Below are 21590 nucleotides of genomic sequence, written 5' to 3' on the forward strand. Positions count from 1 at the left end.
CGATAAACCCTCTTCAGGCTGATTTCATGCAGATGACTTCTTGTTTAGTCTCAAGTACCTTCCTCTTTCTGTCTGCACTTAGCATTTCTTAAAAACACCACAAGGAATCACTTGCTTGGGGGTGGGGGCAGGTAGTCTTTTCTTGCCTAGACAGACTGAACTTGGAAAAGTACTTTAATTTCAAGTGATGCTTAAGCTACACTTAATCTTATCCAAGAGGTCTGGAGTCTGGAAATCCACTTACTTACAGCTGAAATTTTAGAAGTTGAGTGTGTATGATATTTTTACACCTAATATAGGACATGTTATGAAAAGGCACTATTATGCTGTAGATTGTGGTAAATATTCAGTAGCAAAAATAATAATAATAACAATAATATTTGTTGAATTAATGTATGTGGAAAATTACTCAGTTACTGAATGGAAAGGCTTTCTTCCAGGCTTTCTTAAAAACATGGTGTCGTTGAGTTCCAGAAAGACAGGGCCTACTCCTCCCACCAATACTCAGCAAAAACTTTTTTGTGTTACTCAGTAAGCGAGAGCGTTTCATCACATCTGGTATTTTTGTCAGTTCCCTTGATGTATAAACATACTTCCCATTGGTATGGACTCATTTTGTAAGACTGGTCCTTGATTTTTGGTTGTATGGTGATCTCAGCTTTCCAGGCAGCAACAGTCCTTTTTTCATACGCTTAATTCCAGCCCACAGGTCCTATAATATCCCACTTCTCCTTGTAGCAGATAATGGCAGGAGATTTCCAGGGAGGTCCAGGTAAAGGACACTCCATTGTCTTGTCTGATTGATGTTTTCCACCCCCACAGTATTGTCACTGCAAGAGTAAAAAAAAAAAAAAAGGATATTTGGGGGCTGTCGAGTGCACATAGTAAATATGTCCTCTGCAACACATTAAATCTGGGTATGCATGAAGGTCTCCATGGGAAAATGAACTGTGGTGAGGGAGGCCATGAAGGCTGAGAAAGGTTGTGGCAGACAGCATGGATTAGTAGTTATTTTGTCCCCAAAGCTGTTTTTGTGATAATATAGACACAGTTGGTGTTTCCAAGGTAGGGCAAGCAGAGCTTGGATATGAAGTGTGCACTTACCAAGTACTGCAAACGATGGCCAAACACAATGACACCCCAGCCCATACCTCCAATTCCAGTTGTCCCAGCGTGTGCTCATGCAGGCCCTCGCTCAGCAGAGCACTTTGAGGAGGTGCTGAGTAACTGGTTCTCCCAAATTCTGCCCACAGATATCAGGAGAGGTGCCTGCTGGCACTGATTAGCTCTGGGTCAGGTCCCAAACCCTTCAGGACAGTCCTTGCTCTGGTAATTGCATGCTATGAACACTGAGTGTACTGTTGGCATGAAATGCATATTCAGAAAGAACACTTTTATTTTTTTTCTTTAATTTATTTTAACAGTAGGATTTTATTAGGTATGAAAGCACAGGTAAAGCATTTGTTGCAATCAATAACCCCAAAATCACTTCCATATAGATATGATTCAATATACAGTAATAAAAGTATTCCCCTTTGCTAACAGTCAGATACCACTCATTAAAGAAATCTCTCTTTCCTTAAAACAGGAGTTTAGATCTATTCATAGATCATTTGCACTTCAGGTGTATATACACACAAAAGTGTTGATGACAAAACTGTGTAACAATTTCCCTACCTTTAAATTCTTCTCCATCTCTGTTCTGGGCAGAGGGTGCTGCTTTTGCTTCTACTTATCCTCTTTCTCTCTCTTGATTCAATTCAGCGTTCAGCCTTGACATATAGTACAGCTTTTGTTTTTAAAATATTCACTATTTTAGAATATTTAATCTTTAACCAGAGGCATGTCAGTAGTTCAGTGCTGTCATAGGTCTTTTCCCATGGGTGATGGCAATCTCTCAGTGATGGGTAGCCCTGCAGAAGGCTATTTACATACATTTACATACATTTATTCTTTACAGAAGGCATTCTGACTTCAGAGGAAGACAGTTCCATCCTGGTCACTGGTGTTTAGGGTAATGTTGCTGTTCACAGTGCTTTCTGCATAGCTAGTTGAAGAGCTGACCTGGTAGCGACTGCAGGGCCCACAGAAGCACAGGCATGGGCAGTACTTTAAGCAAACACTGTAAAGGTATTTCCTGAATTTTTCCCCAGCAAAGGCATAGATAAGAGGATTGAGGCAGCAGTGACTGAAAGCAACGGTTTCAGTCAGGTGCATTGCGTAGTCCAGTGATTTAATTTGTTGGCAGTTTACAAATAACTCATAATGCTTTAAAGTCTCAAGAAAAATCAGCACATTGTAAGGGGACCAAAAGAGAAAAAACACAACCACCACAACCAAGGTCAGTTTTATGGCTCGTGTTTTTTTCTGATTTTTGCAGGACAGCAGGGTTTTGATGATCCCACAGTAGCAATAGCATATGATACAGACTGGGATGAGAAAGCCTATGGTGTTCAGTTCCACATTGCAGAATACTGGCCAGATGTTCTCCAGCTCCTGGGGGAACACAGGAATGCAGTCATTTTCTAACAGCTGGGAAAACACAAAATGTGGCACTGAAACTAAAACTGCTGTTGCCCATACTCCGCAAGTTATCAGAAAGCCCTGCTTCATGGTTCTGGATTTCAGAGAGTACGTTGCCCGGACAATAGCCAAGTATCTGTCGATACTGATCACCATGATAAAAAACATTCCCCCAAAGAAACCGATATAATACAGTGAAGAAACAACTGTGCATGGGATAGTCCCAAGGGTCCACCCCCGCACTGTATTGGAAGCCCAGAAGGGTAGGGAGACCACAAAGAGAAGGTCCGAGACAGCCAAGTTTAGAAGATAAATGTCAGTGATGCTTTTTTTACTTCCTGCTTTCAAAATGGCAAAAACCACCATGAGATTCCCCATGAGGCCAAGAGCAAACACAACAATGTAAAATATCGGCAGAAATATTTTCCCAAATTCTTGGATGTCAGTTTTATCACAGGTAAAAGCGTATTCATCGTAAGCGTATTCAGTTGTCACTTCTGGGAATGCTTCTGCCATGATGAATTTTCTGGCTAGAGACAACATGAATGACAAGGGAAAAGAGAAAATTGTTAGAGAGAGAGCCAGCATCTGCTATGGTGCAATACTGAGAAACCTCACCAACACACTTGCTTTGGGATTATGTCACAATTTTGGCTAGTGAGAGTTGTATGACTGTGGAGGTGATGGTAGATTACTAAAATAAGTCTAGACTCTTCTGTTATATGTACTTCACTGAAAATTAGCTCTTTAGTATAAGAAGAAATAAGTGAGAATGTTAAAGGCTGTTGAATAAGACCCTTCTCAGCAAATGAGGAGCAGAGTAGCAGCAAAGTGACATCCGAATAGTTGAGCCCTGCAAGTAGTGCATCACAGCATGAGAAATGTGGACACTCTCCCAGTTGGCTGGGCAGTATTCAGGAAGCGATAATCTAAATGTAGCTGCTGATCAGCATGAGATGCCTGTCAGCATCAACTAGAGCTGAGCATAACCCCAGATGTTAACCCCAGGGTGGAAGTGTGGTAAGACGCCCAGCTTGGCCACGCCTGAGCACATGTTTATGTGGCAGAAGCAAAGATTGCACTGGGACATCCACTGGGAGCAAGCATATCTTTGATGAGTTTTTAAAAAAATTCTCTTATATCAAATGAAGAGAAACTGTATTGACACTTTTCCCCAAGCACCAAAGCATAATGTGAGTGCTTCTGCCTTGAGTGCAAGATAGTCAGATTGGAGCCAGGGCTCATTAGCTCAAGGTTAAACTTCACCCAGACAGTGTATAAGGTGACGATGCATGATCTCTGGGCTCACTTGTTTGCACATCCAAAAACTTGGGGCACACACCATTCCTCTGCGCTTCCTTGGGATGTGACATTAAGTCTCTGTAAAGACTTTTGTTAGCAGGGAATCAAAACTGCTAGAGGAGTGCATATGTTATTGCATTAGGTCTGCTCCTTGGCTTGGGTAAAGAACTTGTAAGTATCAGTTATTTGTGCTCTCTGTAAGAAATGAAGGGAAATTGAATGTGACGTGCTGTGCAGAAGCCCAGGGCCATGACCGCATGGCCAAAACACCTGTTAAAGCTGAAACTGAAAGAAAAGGTCAGTGTTAACAAAACTGCATCTAATAACTACCCCTTGGTCACAGTGTTGTGATTCTCTTACAAGAACCCCCATTGATACAAAGGTAGGATTCAGTTTAGTGACCCTAAGCTGTATCTAATAGGGATGCTTTACATCTCCTGCTACTGGGAGATATAGTCAGTACAGCCAGTGAAGAGCAGTGCATCTGATCCAATGCAGGTTGGACGAAGTCTGTTTTAAGACAAGACAGACGGACTGCTTTCTGGACTCTCCTGATCGTGTTGATGAAACCCCCTTTGACTGCAAGGAGAGCAGAGGCACAGTGGTAGACACCAATGGTCTTTAACTATTGACCCTTGGAGCAAAGCGTGTGGAATCCCAGCTTACGTGTCCGTGTTTCACTGAGCACAATAGCTTCCACAGCCTCTGTTTAAATAAGCCTTGCAGTGCTAAGCACGAAGTAAAAAGTATGTTAGAGCCCTTGCCCAAGAAGTTTCATATGAGGTACTGGTAACTACAACAAACTCCCCTGTGGATGGCTCTTTTTACTCTACTTGTATTTTCTCCTAACACTTCACTGCTAGAGTGCTGTTTATAGTGTGGGCTGTGAAGTTCTGACCTCTCATTTTGTAGTCACTTCTCAAAGGATTTTTTTTTTTTTTGTGCCAGTTGGCAACACACACTCTCTGTTAAAAGATATCTTGTTCTGAAAGTTCAAAGCATAGTTGTTTTCCCCAAAATTTAAATGAGAAGTGCCCATAGTCATTAGAAAATAATGTTTGTGGTTTTGCACAGGAAAAATGAGCTAGAAGAAGGGCTGTCTCAGCGCTGGCAGTTTCAGGGCATGAGGATGGTGCGGGGGGGGGGGGGGGGGGGGAGGGTGCAACATGCATCCGGCAGGCACACCCACAGGCTGGGCAGCTCTCACTGCATCTTCAACAGGGAGCTGAGCCTGTCTGCAAGACCATCTGGCTCCTTGCTTGTAGCCCAGTTTAGTTTGTCTGCTCCTGGAAATGTGCACAATTATAGGGAAATGAAGAGGGAAGGCCTAGCTAGGTGCTGGAGCAAAAGCTGATGGGAATAGTAAAGCAAGATTTTAATTTTCTACTGGCGAGACAGCTAATCAGTGTTGCCTACAGAGACGGGTGAGAGGTTGCTCATCTCTTCTTGTGTCTGCCCAGACATTGCTTTATCTACCATGTAGAGGGATACAGAAATGAGCAGGAGACATAGTATAAAATCCAAACAGCCCAGCATTTTCTGCCTTCTCATTCTGACATTTTCTTTCAACTCTTCATAGACCAAATGCCTGCAGCAGGTCCCTTTAAAACGGAAAGAAGTGTCAGGGATGCACCAAAGGCTCTCATGCTGAATATGAGTCACTAAGACAGCCCACCTTACTCCCTGCTAGATATTTTACTGCACCCATCTGCACAGTGCCAGAGTGTCCTTCCTGCCCCGTGGGCTGATGTCCTCCACAGCTGGTTCTTCACTGAAGTACTGGGAGCAGTAGCAGGTGGCTACCAGAATGGTCAGGGGACAGAGCACCTGGCATATTAGAGGAAGATGAGCGGTGGGTTTGATCAGCCTTAACAAGAGAGGGCTAGAGGACCCAAGGTCCTAATCTTCTCCCTAGGTATTCCTGTCTGCAGCTACCTAGTGAGAAGGTGTAAAGGAGAAGCAGGGAATTTTTTCTCAGAGGAATAAGAGGCAATGGCCATGTTACTTACTAGCTGGAAAATATTTTCACTGTGAGGGTGGTCAAACATGAGAACAGGGCTTCAGGAACATAGTGGGATTTCCATTCCTGGAAATGTCTGAAACTTGGCTGGCCCTGCTCTGGGCAGGTCTTTGGCCCAGAGACCTCCAGAATTCCCTTCCTAACTTGATTCTGTGACAAATCAGGACAGAGGCTACAATGCTTCTGCAAAGTGCCCCAGCATTTCTGCTGTGTGAGAGCTCCTGTTTCAGACAGAAATTCAGAAATTTCAGAAATTAATCATTTGGAGAGAGGGAGCTTCCACTGTTTCACTGTCTCCTCTCAGAGGGCCAATAGTTATGCTCATCATTCCCATGCTTGCTCCCTGATTTCATGTCCAGAAAGGTATCTTGTTCCTCTGGGGGGTTTCTGTATGAATTGGTACATGCTGATAAGTTGTGTTGGACACACAAAAGGTATTGTAAGGAAAGGTATTTCCTTACACTTGCAAGGAAATGCAGCTTCTGCCACAGAACAGTCCTCAGGGCTGGCAGCCTTCTGCACAGGCTGCTTCCACAGGCATTGCCTGAAGAAAAAACTGAGCTTAGAATGGGCCAATTCTTCATGCAAGAGCACTCACACAGAGGTGCAGGATGAAATCCTGGCCTTAATGAAGTAAAGGGGAACTTGGGCCAGGGTTTTTCTTGAAGTGCTTTTCAGTGAGCTCATTGGTGGAGATAATTTATTTCTACAGTAGCATGTTATTTCCTCTACCTCCAAATGGGCTATTACAAAACCCATGGAACCTCTGCTGATGGAAAGGGTAAGATCCCATGTAGCACATACAGCAGCAGGAAGGGATATTGGCAGCATCCAAATCTGCTGTCACAGTCTGTGTCTTGTTCACTCTCTATTTGATAGATTTGGTATCCATCCAACTGCACATTCATATCCTCCCACTGTTACTCATTCTGCATACCCAATATAGTCAGTTCTTTTTGAAAATTTAGCACCTCTGATACCACTTTCCTCAGTTTAAGCTGATATTACCCAGCAGGTGGGCTGCAACCAACCAAAGGTCTCACAAAAACAAACAAACAAATAAACATGTCAGATAAGCATCTTGCAATAAAACTTTATTGCACTCTGGAGTGAGGATCCGAACTCTGCCCACCCTTCATCCTTCCTGGCCAGGTGTCCTCTGTCAGCCTTGCAGAACCCACCCCATGCATGTGATATCTCACTGTCCGACTAAACCCAATTTTCTCTCTTGTGTTTATGATAAATGTTTAAATAAGGGAAAAAGTTAACTGAAGACTGCAGAGGATACCAAGTAAGGATGGAGTGGCTGCAATGTTTCTCAGCTAGGCATTTTCCTTTGCTGAATACAGGAAATAGTAGATTCACTTCTGCTTCTCATGGAGCTCTACAACCACTTTTCTCTCTCTCCCCATTTCCCCAGCAGCTTTGCACCCTACACCCAACAAAGACTTCTGCTTTTAGTAATGCTTATAGTTGCCTAAAAGACAATAGTAGGCAGGATGAAAACCCTATTTCTCAACACAGCTATTCCCAGACAATCTGTGTCGTGTATGCTATATGTAGTGCATAGAGAAGTGAAATTGTGAGAGAGTCGCGAACTCCCTAAACAACAGAAGTTGCATTTCAGCCTTCAAACATCCCTGGCATCAAGCCGGGTGACACAAGAGCAAAATCCTGTCTGCACATCTCATCTTACTCATTATCAGCCTAATGCCATGTTACAAGCTTTTCTGCCAACAAGCCAGGTCTGCAAGCACTTGGGCTTTTCATGATGCCTCTGCTGCCAGTGAATAAAAAGCAGCCAACAAATAAAACCAAACGGATTTCTGCAAGAGGGTCACACTTCAGATTTGCACAATATGCTGATAAAGTGTTCAAATCTCAAGAAGATTTTCACACCTTAGTCAGCACTTCTGGGTGAGGTTGACTTAACTTGCTTTTCTTGTGCAAACAGGGCATGTTTTCAGCCCAGGAGGCTTGAGCTGCATACTGGCAATTCAGCCTGATGCTAGCCCAGGGAAGCTGGCAGGCTTTGTGGGGACCCGTGTGAAACCCCATGGGTGCATTTGCCTTTGTCACCTTTAGATCTGAGCTGCCACCACCCTGCCCAAGTAAAAGCACTGTTGTCTGTGTGCAGTCATAGCTACACCCATCAACCTTCTACCTGCCAGTGATTCTCGCTAAGACCATGGGGATGCCCTTGGCTACCGCCAAATGAAGTGTCATAGCTGTTGGTAGCACTTCTAGCATACACACACATGAAATTTAAGGGAACTAACAAGATCTAGGTAGAAATAAGCAGGAGGGAAGTGGGCTAAAAGTCTTACTAGCACTAAAAGTCTTACTCTTCACTAGTCCTGGTGAAACTCTTAACCAACCCAGTGCAACACATCCACCATGCACTCACCAAGCTGCTGCAGACACCTCTAACTGTGGTTTAGAGGACACCCAGGACAAAGCACAGATGTGTGGGCAATGCACAAACCAGAGCTGGGGCCTGGTTTCTAGTCTTACACCCAACTGGTTGTTGTAGCTTCAGAGCTGGGCAGCTCTGTCCTTTGGGGATGGTCTCTGAAACTGCTTGGTGTCGTGATAGCTAGCTAGGGCCCAAAGTAGGCCCATTCCAGCAGATGCATTTCCTTTAAATTGAGCCTTTCATCCAGTCCTGAAATAGGGACACTTTCTACAAGTGATGGCAAGAGCTGTCACAATGCCAATACTCAAAAGCAGGAAGCAAGATAGAACAGGTGGTGCAAGCTAATGCTTATCCTGGGCAAAATAAAATTTAAAGAGTAAAGGGAGTAAAGGGTGAGAGTGTAGCTAATGCTGCTGTGTGGCTTTATTAAAAAAAAAAAAAAAAAAAAAAAAAAAAAAGCCTTGGTTTGATGACAAGGTTGATAAAAGTTGTTATGTTGGAGATTTGCAGCTTTGGCTGGAATTGCCTGATGATCTGAATGGCGCTGTCTCCAGCCCAAAGTAACATAAACCCCATAAAGCATTACAATGGAACTTGACATGATTAGCTCTCAGATCTCAAAAAACAGTTGTCAGTGAGGGAAGCTCTACTGAACTGGATATATTGCTTGTAAAATCTCTGTGGGAACCATGAGTACAGACTCAAAAATGCTTCAGTGGTCTGAAAGCGAACTGGGAATCAGAGCTAGCAGGGTGAAGTGATTAAAATGCTAGAGAATTGCACAGAGATTCAGCTAGCTCTGAGTCATCTGGGGTTTCTGAGATGATTCACCTTGGCTTTTATTGTAGCCAAAAGTTATATGCAGGTGGGCTGAACACCACAGACCATGCCTTGAGCATGGGGTGCATCCACCAGGAAACCCTGAAGCAAACATGGGCAGACACTGAAACTGAGTGCCCAGCTAGATGTTTCAGTACAAAAAGCTGATGCAATCTTTGGGTGTTCACAGCTGTACTACATGGGAAGGAGCAAAGGAGGGAAGATTTTACCATTGTAGAGCTTGCTACTAGGGCTGTAGGCATACTTCAGGTGTCCGAGCTTATAAGAGGTGAAGAAAGTATAGAAAAGGCATAGCCACCCAGGTGATGAATCGTCTGAGGAAAGTCCTCAGTGAAAAATTCACTGTTGTCTGCTGAACTTCTGGAAAGAAAGTGTATCGAAGTGAAAATTGTATCACTTTTGCTCTTGTTAACAGTCTTGCTAATCTAACTAACACGGGGCAGTTCACATCAGAAACACACAAGCTAGAAATCATATATACATATTTAACAGTGAAAGGTGCGTGACTGGCACTTCAAGCGGGAAAAGGGGACTGTTGTACATCTGAGGGCCTCCACATCAAGAGAAGTCATCAGTCTGGGAATCAGGCTTTAGCCAGATGCAGTGGAGGAGCACAGCACAGGGAGCCTGAATAAAGTCCTATAGCCTCTGATGGGAAGGGAAGCAGAGCAAACAAGCCATTGGGACACTCTCAGATGCATCCTTGCTCCCTGCTCCCACACTCCTTCTCTGATTACTTTAAGGTGAGGAAATTTCTTTCTTTGATATTTCTTTTTTGTTTTTTTTTCTTTTTTTGCCTCAGTCTTTAGCGGCAATACCGGTTGTTCTCTGGATACCCAGTACCCTGAGCTGGTGGAAGGGGATGGGGAGCAGGATGTGGCCCTCACTATCCACGAAGAAATGGTTAGTGACCTGCTACGGCACTTGGATGTGCACAAGTCGTTGGGGCCGGATGGGACCCACCCGAGGATACTGAGAGAACTGGCAGAGGAGCTGGCCAAGCCGCTTACCATCATTTATCAACAGTCCTGGCTATCAGGGGAGGTCCCAGTTGACTGGCGGCTAGCAAACGTGACGCCCATCTACAAGAAGAGCCGGAGGGCAGACCTGGGAAACTGCAGGCCTGTCAGTTTGACCTCAGTGCCAGGGAAGCTCATGGAGCAGATTCTCCTGAGAGTCATCACACAGCACTTGCAGGGCAAGCAGGCGATCAGGCCCAGTCAGCATGGGTTTATGAAAGGTAGGTCCTGCTTGACAAACCTGATCTCCTTCTATGACAAAGTGACGTGCTGGGTGGATGAGGGGAAGGCTGTGGATGTGGTCTACCTTGACTTCAGCAAGGCTTTTGGCACCGTCTCCCACAGCATTCTCCTCAAGAAACTGGCTGCTCTTGGCTTGGACTGCCGCACGCTTCGTTGGGTTAAAAACTGGCTGGATAGCCGGGCCCAAAGAGTCGTGGTGAATGGAGTCAAGTCCAGTTGGAGGCCAGTCACTAGTGGCATTCCCCAGGGCTCAGTGCTGGGGCCGGTCCTCTTTAATATCTTCATCAATGATCTGGATGAGGGCATTGAGTGCACCCTCAGTAAGTTTGCAGATGACACCAAGCTAGGTGCGTGTGTCAATCTGCTCGAGGGTAGGAAAGCTCTGCAGGAGGATCTGGATAGGCTGCACCGATGGGCTGAGGTCAACTGCATGAAGTTTAACAAGGCCAAGTGCCGGGTCCTCTGCCTGGGGTGCAATAACCCCAAGTAGAGCTACAGGCTGGGAGATGAGTGGTTGGAGAGCTGCCTGGCGGAGAAGGACCTGGGAGTGATGGTTGATAGCTGAATATGAGCCAGCAGTGTGCTCAGGTGGCCAAGAAGGCCAACAGCATCCTGGCTTGCATAAGAAACAGTGTGACCAGCAGGGCTAGGGAGGTGATCGTCCCCCTGTACTCGGCTCTGGTGAGGCCGCACCTCGAGTACTGTGTTCAGTTTTGGACCCCTTGCTACAAGAAGGACATGGAGGTGCTTGAGCGGATCCAGAGAAGGGCGACGAAGCTGGTGAGGGGCCTGGAGAACAAGTCCTACGAGGAGCAGCTGAGGGAGCTGGGCTTGTTCAGCCTAGAGAAAAGGAAGCTCAGGGGCGACCTTATTGCTCTCTACAGGTACCTTAAAGGAGGCTGTAGTGAGGTGGGGGTTGGTCTGTTCTCCCACGTGCCTGGTGACAGGACGAGGGGGAATGGGCTTAAGTTGCGCCAGGGGAGTTTTAGGTTGGATCTTAGGAAGAACTTCTTTACTGAAAGGGTCGTTAGACATTGGAACAGGCTGCCCAGGGAAGTGGTGGAGTCACCATCCCTGGAAGTCTTCAAAAGACGTTTAGATGTAGAGCTTAGGGATATGGTTTAGTGGGGACTGTTAGTGTTAGGTCAGAGGTTGGACTCGAAGATCTTGAGGTCTCTTCCAACCTAGAAATTCTGTGATTCTGTGATTCTGTGATTTTTTTCAGTGATTTATTCTCAGGTCAGCTGGACCATTTTTGTGGCCAGGCAGAGTTCTGCAAGCTTGTTAATTGCTTATCAGTTTGGGTGCTTTATGGAGATTCCCCCAAGACTTTGAGGCTAAGATTTTTAAAAACAAGTAGCGATCTAGGCCACTTCATTATTAGATTTTCCAACTCAAGAGGAAGAATGCTGGGTGTTTTCCAAAAATCAGGGCATTTTAAGTAAAAAATAAAAGCCTTGGAAATGGAAGCTGATCAAACCACTTCTGATGAAGACAAATGTAAGCCTGAATATTGCAGAAGTTTGTAGTCCCTTAACACAGACATTTAGGTCAAAGATAGAGAAGAAAAAAAAAAAAAAAAAAAAAAAAAGCTCCTTCCCTGTATCAGTTCTACAGTTTTTACACCACCACACCACCATCACAAATTAATTAGAAGCACTAGCTTCTACAATTTTAAATTAGAAACACTGGCTGGAGGTGAGAAGCATGTAAACCTATAAATTTAAACCAATAATTATAGGTAAAAAATATATATGTTTGAAAAGATCAGGTTTGGATTGGACAGGAGGAAATAGTATAGAGTCCAGGATTTCTGCCATCTTCACCTAAGGTTTTGTAGCACCAGAAAGTGCTTTCTCAAATATGCTCTGAGAGTGGTGCTAACCTGGAGATAACTTTAGGGCAGCAAGAATCCAGGGCACAACCCAGCTTAGTCCATTGCATCAGAATGAGATATATTATGATAAGAAAGAAAGAAAGAAGGAAAGAAGGAAAGAAGGAAAGAAGGAAAGAAAGTAGGAAAGAAAGTAGGAAAGAAAGAAAGAAAGAAAGAAAGAAAGAAAGAAAGAAAGAAAGAAAGAAAGAAAGAAAGAAAGAAAGAAAAAGAAAGAAAGAAAAAGAAAGAAAGCAAGCAAAGAACAGAAACGTGGAGCTATTACTGTCTGCCAGTGGTGAAGACTTTACTACCTGTGCTTCAGAGCAACCACAGAAATATAATTTTGAACAAGAGCTGGAGATACTTATACTGTGGTCCCACCCAGCTGGCCAGCCCAGGGGTCTCATTTGGGATGTTTGTGTTAACTTCACAACAAATTGGACTGAGCCCTGGTCCCAACAAGGCATCCTGCCCCCAGCCACATCCCCTCATTAGCTTTTTTTTTCTGTTCCATCAGGAAGACTTGCTGCAAGCTGCCCAGGAGGGACAAAACCACCGAGGCTGTGTGTGGTTTGGTGGTGCCATGGCAGCTTGCCCCTGTGGTTATTGCTGTATTTATAATAAAACCTCTAAGTCTTGTAATGCTTTAAGCTCCTTCTCAACACCAGGGAGGACAAAGTGCCCCTGAGTCTGTGGCCAGGCAGATAGGGTGCCATGGGTCCCACCTGCTCCCTGACATCTTTCTCTTCAAATTTACTCAAAGCCATTCAGAGGGTCTTTTGTTCCTGCTGTATCCTTAGGTTTCTCTACAAAAACTCAGGTGATTTTCTTGATCTTGTTATTGCTGTTATTCTTTAGATAGCAACATAAATGAACATGGCCTTAATGGAGCAGGATATGGGCTCAGTTTTCAGAACATGACTTGTAAATGCTCTTGAGCAAGTGAAGTTGCAGATAAGCATATCAAGGCATTTTCCTGGTATGCCATCACTGATTCAAATAATTCTTCTCAATGGGAGCTAAGCACTGGGGTGCTTTTGAAAACACCACAAGGCATCAGTCTGAACCTCTGGTAGTACAAGTACCTTTAGAAATCTGGCCATACAGAGCTCACAGCCCTAAATATCAGTTTCAGAAATGACTTAAGCACTTTTTAAGCACTTAGGAGAATATGACCTGACAGTGTGATCCTGTGTAGACCATGCGTCCTAAAACAGGTTCAAAAATCATCAAAAAATGGTTCTGAATTTTTCACACATGCCTCTCAAGGTTGTGATTTTGTGGTCTTGATGCTAGGACCAGATCCATGGATATGGGCATTAGGGTGCTATACTGCACTTTTGCAACCTGAGATAGCTTCCAGGCAGTGTCAGCCCCCAGGGACCTGCCACAGGATGGGAAAGTGTGAGAAATGTGTAAGACTCATACTGAATGCACGCAGTTAGCTGTGTTGGCTGGAAGAACCACACTTATATCCCTGCAAAAGCAGTGCAGCACTGTGATGGAGGCTTCTAGTGGCTACCTTCAAGGTGCCCCCAAGGGCAGTGGCAGAGCTGAAGAGGGAAGAGGTTCCTCCAAGAGCTGCCCACTGCAGAGCCAGTCTGGGGTGGTCATCTGGCTGGATGATGGTGGCCAGGATCACATTTTTCTTGAAAAATTTGCTTCACAAACATTTCCTCTAGCCTGGTAGTTTCCCTATTTGGCGTTTCCATTTAGACAGTTGCTCATAATGCTATTTCTCTATTTTTACATGCATACTTGAGTGTTTTGCCTGTTTTCCCTTACCTGCTTTCCCTCAGTATTTCTTTTCCCCAGGCCTTCCCTTCTTAAGTGGCATTCAAATTTTGTTTGTGTTTTCTGTTGAAGGAACATCAAAAACAGGCAATTGTTAATAGCAGTGTGCCCTGTTTATGCTTGTTTGTAGTTACCACTGGTTCCATCCTCCTGCCACCTTTATTGCTGCGCCTATTTACTTCCTGCCCCTTGCTTTTTGTTATTAATAATATCACATTGCCATGGCATCCTTGAGAAACCTGAGAATGCTCTCCAGAAATGGGAGATCTGTTAAATCATCTTCTATAATCCTCCTTTTAGAGGGCAGTGCACATTATCCCTTGACTGTGTCCAGATGAAATTATCCCTGGCAAGATTGCATTATCCTCTGGCCAACCTCCCAGTTCACCGTTTGTTCTCCTATTCACTTTGTCCAAGTTTAGCCTTTTCCTCCTCCTTTTGGACTTTTTCTTCACTGCCCAAACTTTTGTAATTCATTTCAGGTGCTCTCTTTTTTTTTATTCTGTTGCCCAGTTCACTGCCTCCGCCTGCATTGCCTCTGCACAGAGCTTGCCAGAGCAGACCAGATTTTGGGAGCCACTGTTTCTGCATCTATATTTATATCACACAAGTACTTAATAGGCTGCTGCAACTTTATTACCAAAATGTCTCACCAAAATGATCAGACACCTCTGTGCAACATCCTTCCCACAGAAAGAGGCTGAATCACAGAGAAATTAAGTAATGTGGTCATAAAGAAAGTTGGTTTCTCAAGTTTTGGGACTTCTGTCATATCATTACCCAGTCTGTCCACATTAGACACTAGCTATCATCTCTACCAAAACACTGTATTGGGCCGTCTTTGATCATCATTGATGTTTGTGGTGGTGGTTCGCTGTCCTAAACCAAAAGCAAGCAGTGCTGGCAAGTGCCTGCCAGTGCTGTCAAGCACCGTGTTTGTGAAATCCCTGCAGGCATCCAAAAAAAATAAAAATCTAATGAAGTAGAAGGGCTTTATCTTCTTGGTCCATCCTTTTATGCTGATGCTACACACTATTCACCTGTCAGGTTTTGCTTTAACCTTGAGGACTTCTAGTAGGGGGTGAATATTCCTCTCACTACAAGATGCCACAAAAAAACAGCTACCAAATAAAATGTCTTTGTCCTGGTCTGCTTTGACTATTAAAACTGTTCCCCTTTCTACTTGCACAGTTCATAAACATTTCCACCACTTCATCTATACCCAAAGTAAGTATCACTTAGATTCCCAGAGTTAAGCAGTGAAGAGCTTCCCAAAGTTCATGACACAACAATCTTATCATCCTGCTGTGGCAAAGTATAGGTGAAATATACTTGTCTCTTACCTTAATTCATAGTTGCGTTGAAAACCGATGTTTTCTTCAGGCTGAGCCTGATGGTTTTCAAATGTGTATTTCCTCTTCTCTAGTGCTTCTGCCTGTCCTATGAAACCTGAACTATGAAGCAGGGCAGCTTCCTGGGCTGAGCTTCAGGGCTGAGCTGAGAATATTAATGTACCCACTATGGTCCTCCTGTCATGTTGTGAAATAGTGAAGCAGGATATGGCCAGTCAGAGGAGCAGAAGTGCCTACAGAAGGACTGCAGAGGAGAGAAGTAATCCCTTGGGATCTTCTCATCTTCACCCCAACCAGGTGCACGGTGCTGGGGGCATTTCATCCAAATTCTGGCCTTTGTTGTGAGAGTGCAGGTCTCCCAGGACTGCACCAGGGGATGGAAAGGACCAAGCCTCAGGCCTGGGGATGGTCTCAGATGTCAGGGGCTGGGGGGAGCTTGGGTGGTGACTGGGAGCATGGACAGTGTGGTGGTACTTTTGCTGCAGAGGGTTCTCCTGCACACTGGTCCCTGGTAACCACTGCAGCCCCAAAATTACCATTGCGAGTCACTGGTCATAAGGTTTGTACTGAGTTTGTACTGAGGCTTGTCAGGTCTACTTTGCCTGGACTTTCAGCTTACCTTCTGTCAGCTTTCTTTTACTTGGTTTAGCAGTTGCAGCACTTCCTCTAATTGACTAGGTGTCTATGGCTAATTTCTTTTACTTTTGTTTATCTTTGTGGTACAACTACACTTTTGTACAGATAGTAATGAGCAGTGATTCTATGCAGAAAGAGGTGGTTTAGAGCTGTCACAGTGGTGTAGTGTAGAGAAAGACAGGTCTGGTATGACAAGCAGGGGCCACAAGCCTTGTGGACGCAAGGGTGCAGGCACAGGAGGCCTTGAGACTGGCATTACACTCACAATAAATTATTGACTTTACCTATGCTTGCTGCTTCTTTGCCCACAAATAAGGTTTTGAGCATAACATCTCCCTGCAGACCACTGGACGGGAGGAGTATGACAGCTTAAAGTTTTAGCATTAATCAAGGAGCCTTTCTGTCCCCAGACCAGGGCACTCAAGATGCTCAGGGCTGTGTTAAGGGTGTGCCTGTAGTCGTGGTTTAGTGCACAGTGCAGTGCACCCCAGCTGGGATGAGTAGCACATTTCCAGGCACTGTGACAGGAAGCTGTGTGCTGTGTTATTGTGGGGATGCAAGGCACCGCCTCCACCTGGGGGATGTACTACTGCCAAGATCCTCGAACACACTCCTACAAACACCTCCAGGTACTGTCCCTGCCTTAGGTGCCATTGGGAATTTGAAATGCTGGTCCAGTGACATGACTCAGTTTTGAGACCTTTCTGCACCCTGTAGTACTGCTGGAGCCTGAATCTGTGACACATGGGAGGAGACACACAGGATGCTCAGCATGTTGGCTGGGACCATGCAAGCTTGGTCCCAGGCACCCCCTGTACTGCCAGAGCTGGATGGGGTTTTGAGGTGGAGAGCATCTTCCAGGCAGTCTGAGCTGTTTGCTCACTGACTGATGCAGCAAGCTACCAGGCAAACACTCTTGGATAAATTTAATCCTCTTATTTCTGCCAACTGCATGAGGTTTTGTTGTTGTTGTTCTTGTTTGTCCTTTTCCTTCCTCTCCTCTCCTCTCCTCTCCTCTCCTCTCCTCTCCTCTCCTCTCCTCTCCTCTCCTCTCCTCTCCTCTCCTCTCCTCTCCTCTCCTCTCATATCACCTGTCTAACTGGGTTTTAATTAGGGTTACATCTCCAATGATTGTATAGAAACATGATGCAGATTGAACTCAGCGCCAACTGAATTATGCAAGTGATGTCATCCAAGTAGGTCAGATCGAGCATACATGGAAATAATCAGGGAACCCAGATCTAGGTGCTAGCAAAGAGCAGCAAGGTTAAGTTTCTGAAAATAAAGTTTAAAGGTTAGGGAATAGCAAAGGGTCAAAGTAGCGGATTTTCAAATCTGACCTTTTTCTCTGGCAAGTGCTAGCAGCCCCAACCTGCCCCTTCTTCATAAATAGAGGTAGGAAACTGTGCATTTTTTTTTTTCTTTCAGGAAAACATCAAAAGACTCAAGGTTGGTTTCTCCACACACACTGAAAATAGCAGTTCTCTTTTAGCAGTGTGACTGCCAAAATCACAAACTTTCAACTTTCAAAAAGATAATTTCTGGTATACAGCATTAAGAAAAGGTTCTCATTGTGAGAACTGCCAGATTCAGAAAGGCAAATTATAGCTTCTTCAATGTCAGTGATGGTTTGAAGTTCTCCCTGCAGCACTAATCCATCCATGTACCCTGCAGAAAGTGCACTGGGCTTGAGAGGAAACCAAAATCTAAAGCTGTCTCCAACATTCAAGCACAAACACAGGCTGGGCAGAGAATGGATTGAGAGCAACCTTGAGGAGAAGGACCTGGGGGTGTTGGCTGACAAGAAACTTGACCTGAGCTGACAATGTGCACTTGCAGCCCAGAGACTGTATAAGGGGCTGCATCAAAAGAAGAGTGGCCAGCAAGGTGAGGGAGGTGATTCTCTGCCTCTGCTCTGTCCTCATGAGACCCTACCTAGAGCTCTGCATTCAGCTCTGGGGCCTCCAGCACAAGAAGAACATGGAAGTATTAGAAAGATTCCAGTGGAGGGCCATGAGGATGATCAAGGAGCTGAGTAACTTTCCTATGAAAACAAGCTGAGGAATTGGGGGTTGTTCTGACTGGAGAAGAGAAGGCTCTCAGGAGACCTTATAGTGTCCTTCCAGTACCTAAAGGGGGCCTGCAGGAGAGGGACTCTTTTTCAGGAAGTGTAGCAATAGGACAAGGAGTGATGGCTTTGCACTAAAAGAGAGTAGATTTAGATTAGATATTTGGAAAAAAAAATAAAATTCTCAGAGGGTAGTGAGGCACTGGGACAGGTTGCCCAGAGAAGCTGTGGATGCCCCAAGCCTAGCAGTTTTCAAGTCCACTCTGGATGGGGCTTTGGACAACCTGGTCTAGTGGGAGGTGTCCCTGCCCATGGCAGGGGGTGTGGAATTAGATGGTCTTTAAAGTCATTTCCAACCCAAACCATTCTGTGATTCTGTGATTTTCCTCACAGGCATGATGCAAGGCTGCATCCTGCCTAGCCTACACCTCCTGCAAATGAGTCTTACAGAAAAGGCATGGATGATGCAATATCCTGGCTGGTACTGGCTCCCGGGGCTTAGTCAGTGGTACCTGAGACAGCATCTCCGATGTTGCTCTTTGCATTAAAAAATCTTGCAAATAGGGTCAGGACTGCTCACATTACAGCAGGAGAGATTACTCCAGCCACTGCTTGCCTCTGGGTGGAAGCAGTTGCTAGGGACAGGAACTCCATGCTGATGAGTTTCTCTGAAGGCTGTGGCCAGCCCTTTCCCTCCCACACTGCCCAGCACTGAAGTGAAGCCAAGCAAGCCAGGAGTAGGCTACCACCTTCATGAAGAAAAGAAGTTTGCCAAATGGGATAATCACTACAAGCTCTAATGGGAAGGCATCAAATCAGGTTGACTCACACACATCCTCAACAGATCTTCTTTGGAAACAGAAAAGACTTCTGTTGTACTCTGCTGTTAATGATAGCCCTAGTTAAGAGCATTACTCATTATCATAGTGTGTATTTCTAGTGTAACATGAATATGTGTGGAATGAATACAGCCTGAATGACAATTGCAACGTGAAGAAATATCTCTGCTTTCCGTCTTCTACCTCTGTTCACCCTCTGGCACTCAAGACACAGCTCAGAGATAAAGTCTGAGAAAGCTCCTGGAAAGACTTTTATTTGGGGGAAAAAGCTGGGAAGAAACAGACATTGCAACCCTCATAACTAGAGAGATTTTCCTGGGAAGGGCTAGCTGGAGCACACTGTCTTCCATCTACAAGGCACAGGAAGGTGCCTGACAGTGGTGGCTTTCTGGAGAAAGGGGCTGTCTCAGCTCTTGAGGGCAGGGCTTCCCTGAGGTGCCCTGGGCATTGCCAGGGGAAACCAGGGGAACTGACACCCTCCTCCCAGTGCCGCAGCACCGGAACAAGGATTTGGCATTGCATCAATGGCCCTTGAGGATTTAATTCCTTGTAAATAAGAAGAAAAAGGGCTACTGTGGAGAGTACAGTGTCTACATGGACAGTACTTTCTGAACATAAGGGAACAAAAATGTCCATACAAACTTGCAAGCATCCAAACCTTGGTGATAAAATAGCATTATGGTTCAAAGTCTCACAGAAATGGATACAGCCCTGTTTTGACCTTGGCTGTGAAAAGCACTGCCAGGGGTGTTTTGTTCCTCCAACTAAATTTGACTTTAAACCATGACATGTTTGGTTTCCACTTTGAAGACACAGTAAAAGCACCTCTGAATCATTGCTCTGAGGAGTGAACTTCACACACGCCTCACACACGATTTCCGTGCCTTGCCTCCGCAGGAGAGCCCAGCAGAGGGAGCCTGGTTCCCCCATGTCGCTGCCCTGCAGACACAAGGAGACTGCTCGGCTTGGGGGCTTCCTAACCACCGGCAGGAGACACAGATATTCTTCTTCCTTACGAAGATGGAGAGGCAGAAATTTCCCTGAAGGGAAGAGCCACAGAAAGCTGACACACTTGCACTCAAAGCTTGCACACTTTCTGCAAGCAGAAGGAGTGTGGCCCAAACAGGAATTGGACATGAAGAGGAACATGTATCCCCACATCAGACACCAAGGGGATAAGAGCATTGAAACAGATTGATGTGAAACTCTTGCTCATGCCTTGGTGACCGTAGCTGTGCTTCTGAGCTGATCACTAGCCTCTAGCTGCCGGGGGGGGGGACAGTGCGCTACTGCCCTGTGAAGGTGATGGAGGCCTGGCCACGCCTCCTGGAGAGGTGTCCTCATCCCTGGGACAGTTGCTGTGACACATGTGACACAAACTTCAGGTTTTACCAGAGTAATACCCATCAGTGAAGAGCATTGCCAAAGCTGTGCTGCTTGTGGGTGTTGGCTGCAAAACTGACAGACCCAAAATAATGATCAGTTGAGCCATCAGCTGGGCAGTCACATCTCTTCTCTGCTGGGCTCACCCAGGTTGGAGGAACAGGTTCACAGCTGCAATTCATCAACTTCTCATTCAGAATACTGCAAAGATAAAATTCCTTTCCCTGTCCTGCCTTCCTTTCCCCCCTTTCTCCATTCCTCATGTTGCTCAGGACACCTGTGAGGCAGAGCTGAAGGCTGATGGGTGCCCTTGTACCCAGCACCTCTGGAGACAGGCTCTGATGTGGACACTGAGGACCAATGGGGCTACATAGAACCCAGAGAAAGCAGCTGCTATGAGCAAGGGGAGAATGAATGCAGCTACTTTGGACAGAAACCCAGGGAGGCCACCCAGCCTTGCTCTCTGCTCTCTCCCTGCTTCCACAGCTGAGTTGCCTGTTTCCTCAATCACCTTTCATGCAGAAAAGCACTGCTTTGTGCCAGTGACTTGGAAAATGCTTACTGATGTCTGTGACTTGTTGCTTCACCAGGTGCTAAGCTGAAGTCTGATGCTGAATGAAGCACAGCCTCTACAGATTCCTGTTGGTAGATGCTCAGCCATGTCTGTGTCCTTTCCCTCTGCTTGTCCCTGTGCTCACCTGTGCACATGCTGCTCTCTCATCTGCAGCCAGAGATCAAGGTTTCTGCTGGAGCTTTTTTCTGAGCCAAGCACTGATTTCCATTGCCCCCTTGCTTCCCTTTGGTCCTGTCCTCCTCGCCCCAGGGACTGTGCACCAGCGAGCCCAGAGAGCAGGCACAAGAGGCATCATTTCAGCAGCTCTGCTCCAAAAGATCTAGGAAACTCTGCCCATAAGCCCTGAACAGGGGGTTATGCATAGACATTTTTTCTAATGCTGCCCAGATCCATGCAGAAAGGATCCCCCTCTTGAAAACTGCCACAACCCTATCCACTGGTCGGCCAAGACCTGCTCAGACTTTGACATGGACTGGATACTGTTTTGGGAGATTGGTACTAAATGGGCATTTCCCCTCAGATCATGATTGATCACATTTTTCTGAAACAGCCTTCACAGCAGTCAGTCAGTAAGCTCAGCATCAAAGTTCAGCTTCAGGAATGAGCGAGGCTGGGGCTGATCCTCCATGGCAGCCACCATGCTTCAGAGAGGACTGTCATGCCTTTGAAATTTGGAGAAGCCTATTCATGCCGTGATGGTCTTGG

General features: G+C 45.5%; 1 protein-coding gene across 1 annotated transcript; it reads right to left on the bottom strand.

Annotated features, from left to right (window-relative positions):
• Positions 1-1974: 1974 nt before the first annotated feature.
• On the bottom strand, positions 1975-14097 carry CX3CR1 (C-X3-C motif chemokine receptor 1; the record flags this gene model as incomplete). Its single annotated transcript, XM_084282922.1, has 2 exons — positions 14025-14097; positions 1975-3053 (listed from the first exon to the last, which is right to left on the bottom strand). The coding sequence occupies exon 2, from the start codon at positions 3037-3039 to the stop codon at positions 1975-1977; it is 1065 nt and encodes a 354-aa protein (XP_084139048.1). The 5' UTR covers positions 3040-3053; positions 14025-14097.
• Between the last annotated feature and the right edge of the window lie 7493 nt (positions 14098-21590).

Source organism: Netta rufina (assembly GCF_964035555.1).
Source record: "Netta rufina genome assembly, chromosome: 2".
Taxonomy (NCBI): domain Eukaryota; kingdom Metazoa; phylum Chordata; class Aves; order Anseriformes; family Anatidae; genus Netta; species Netta rufina.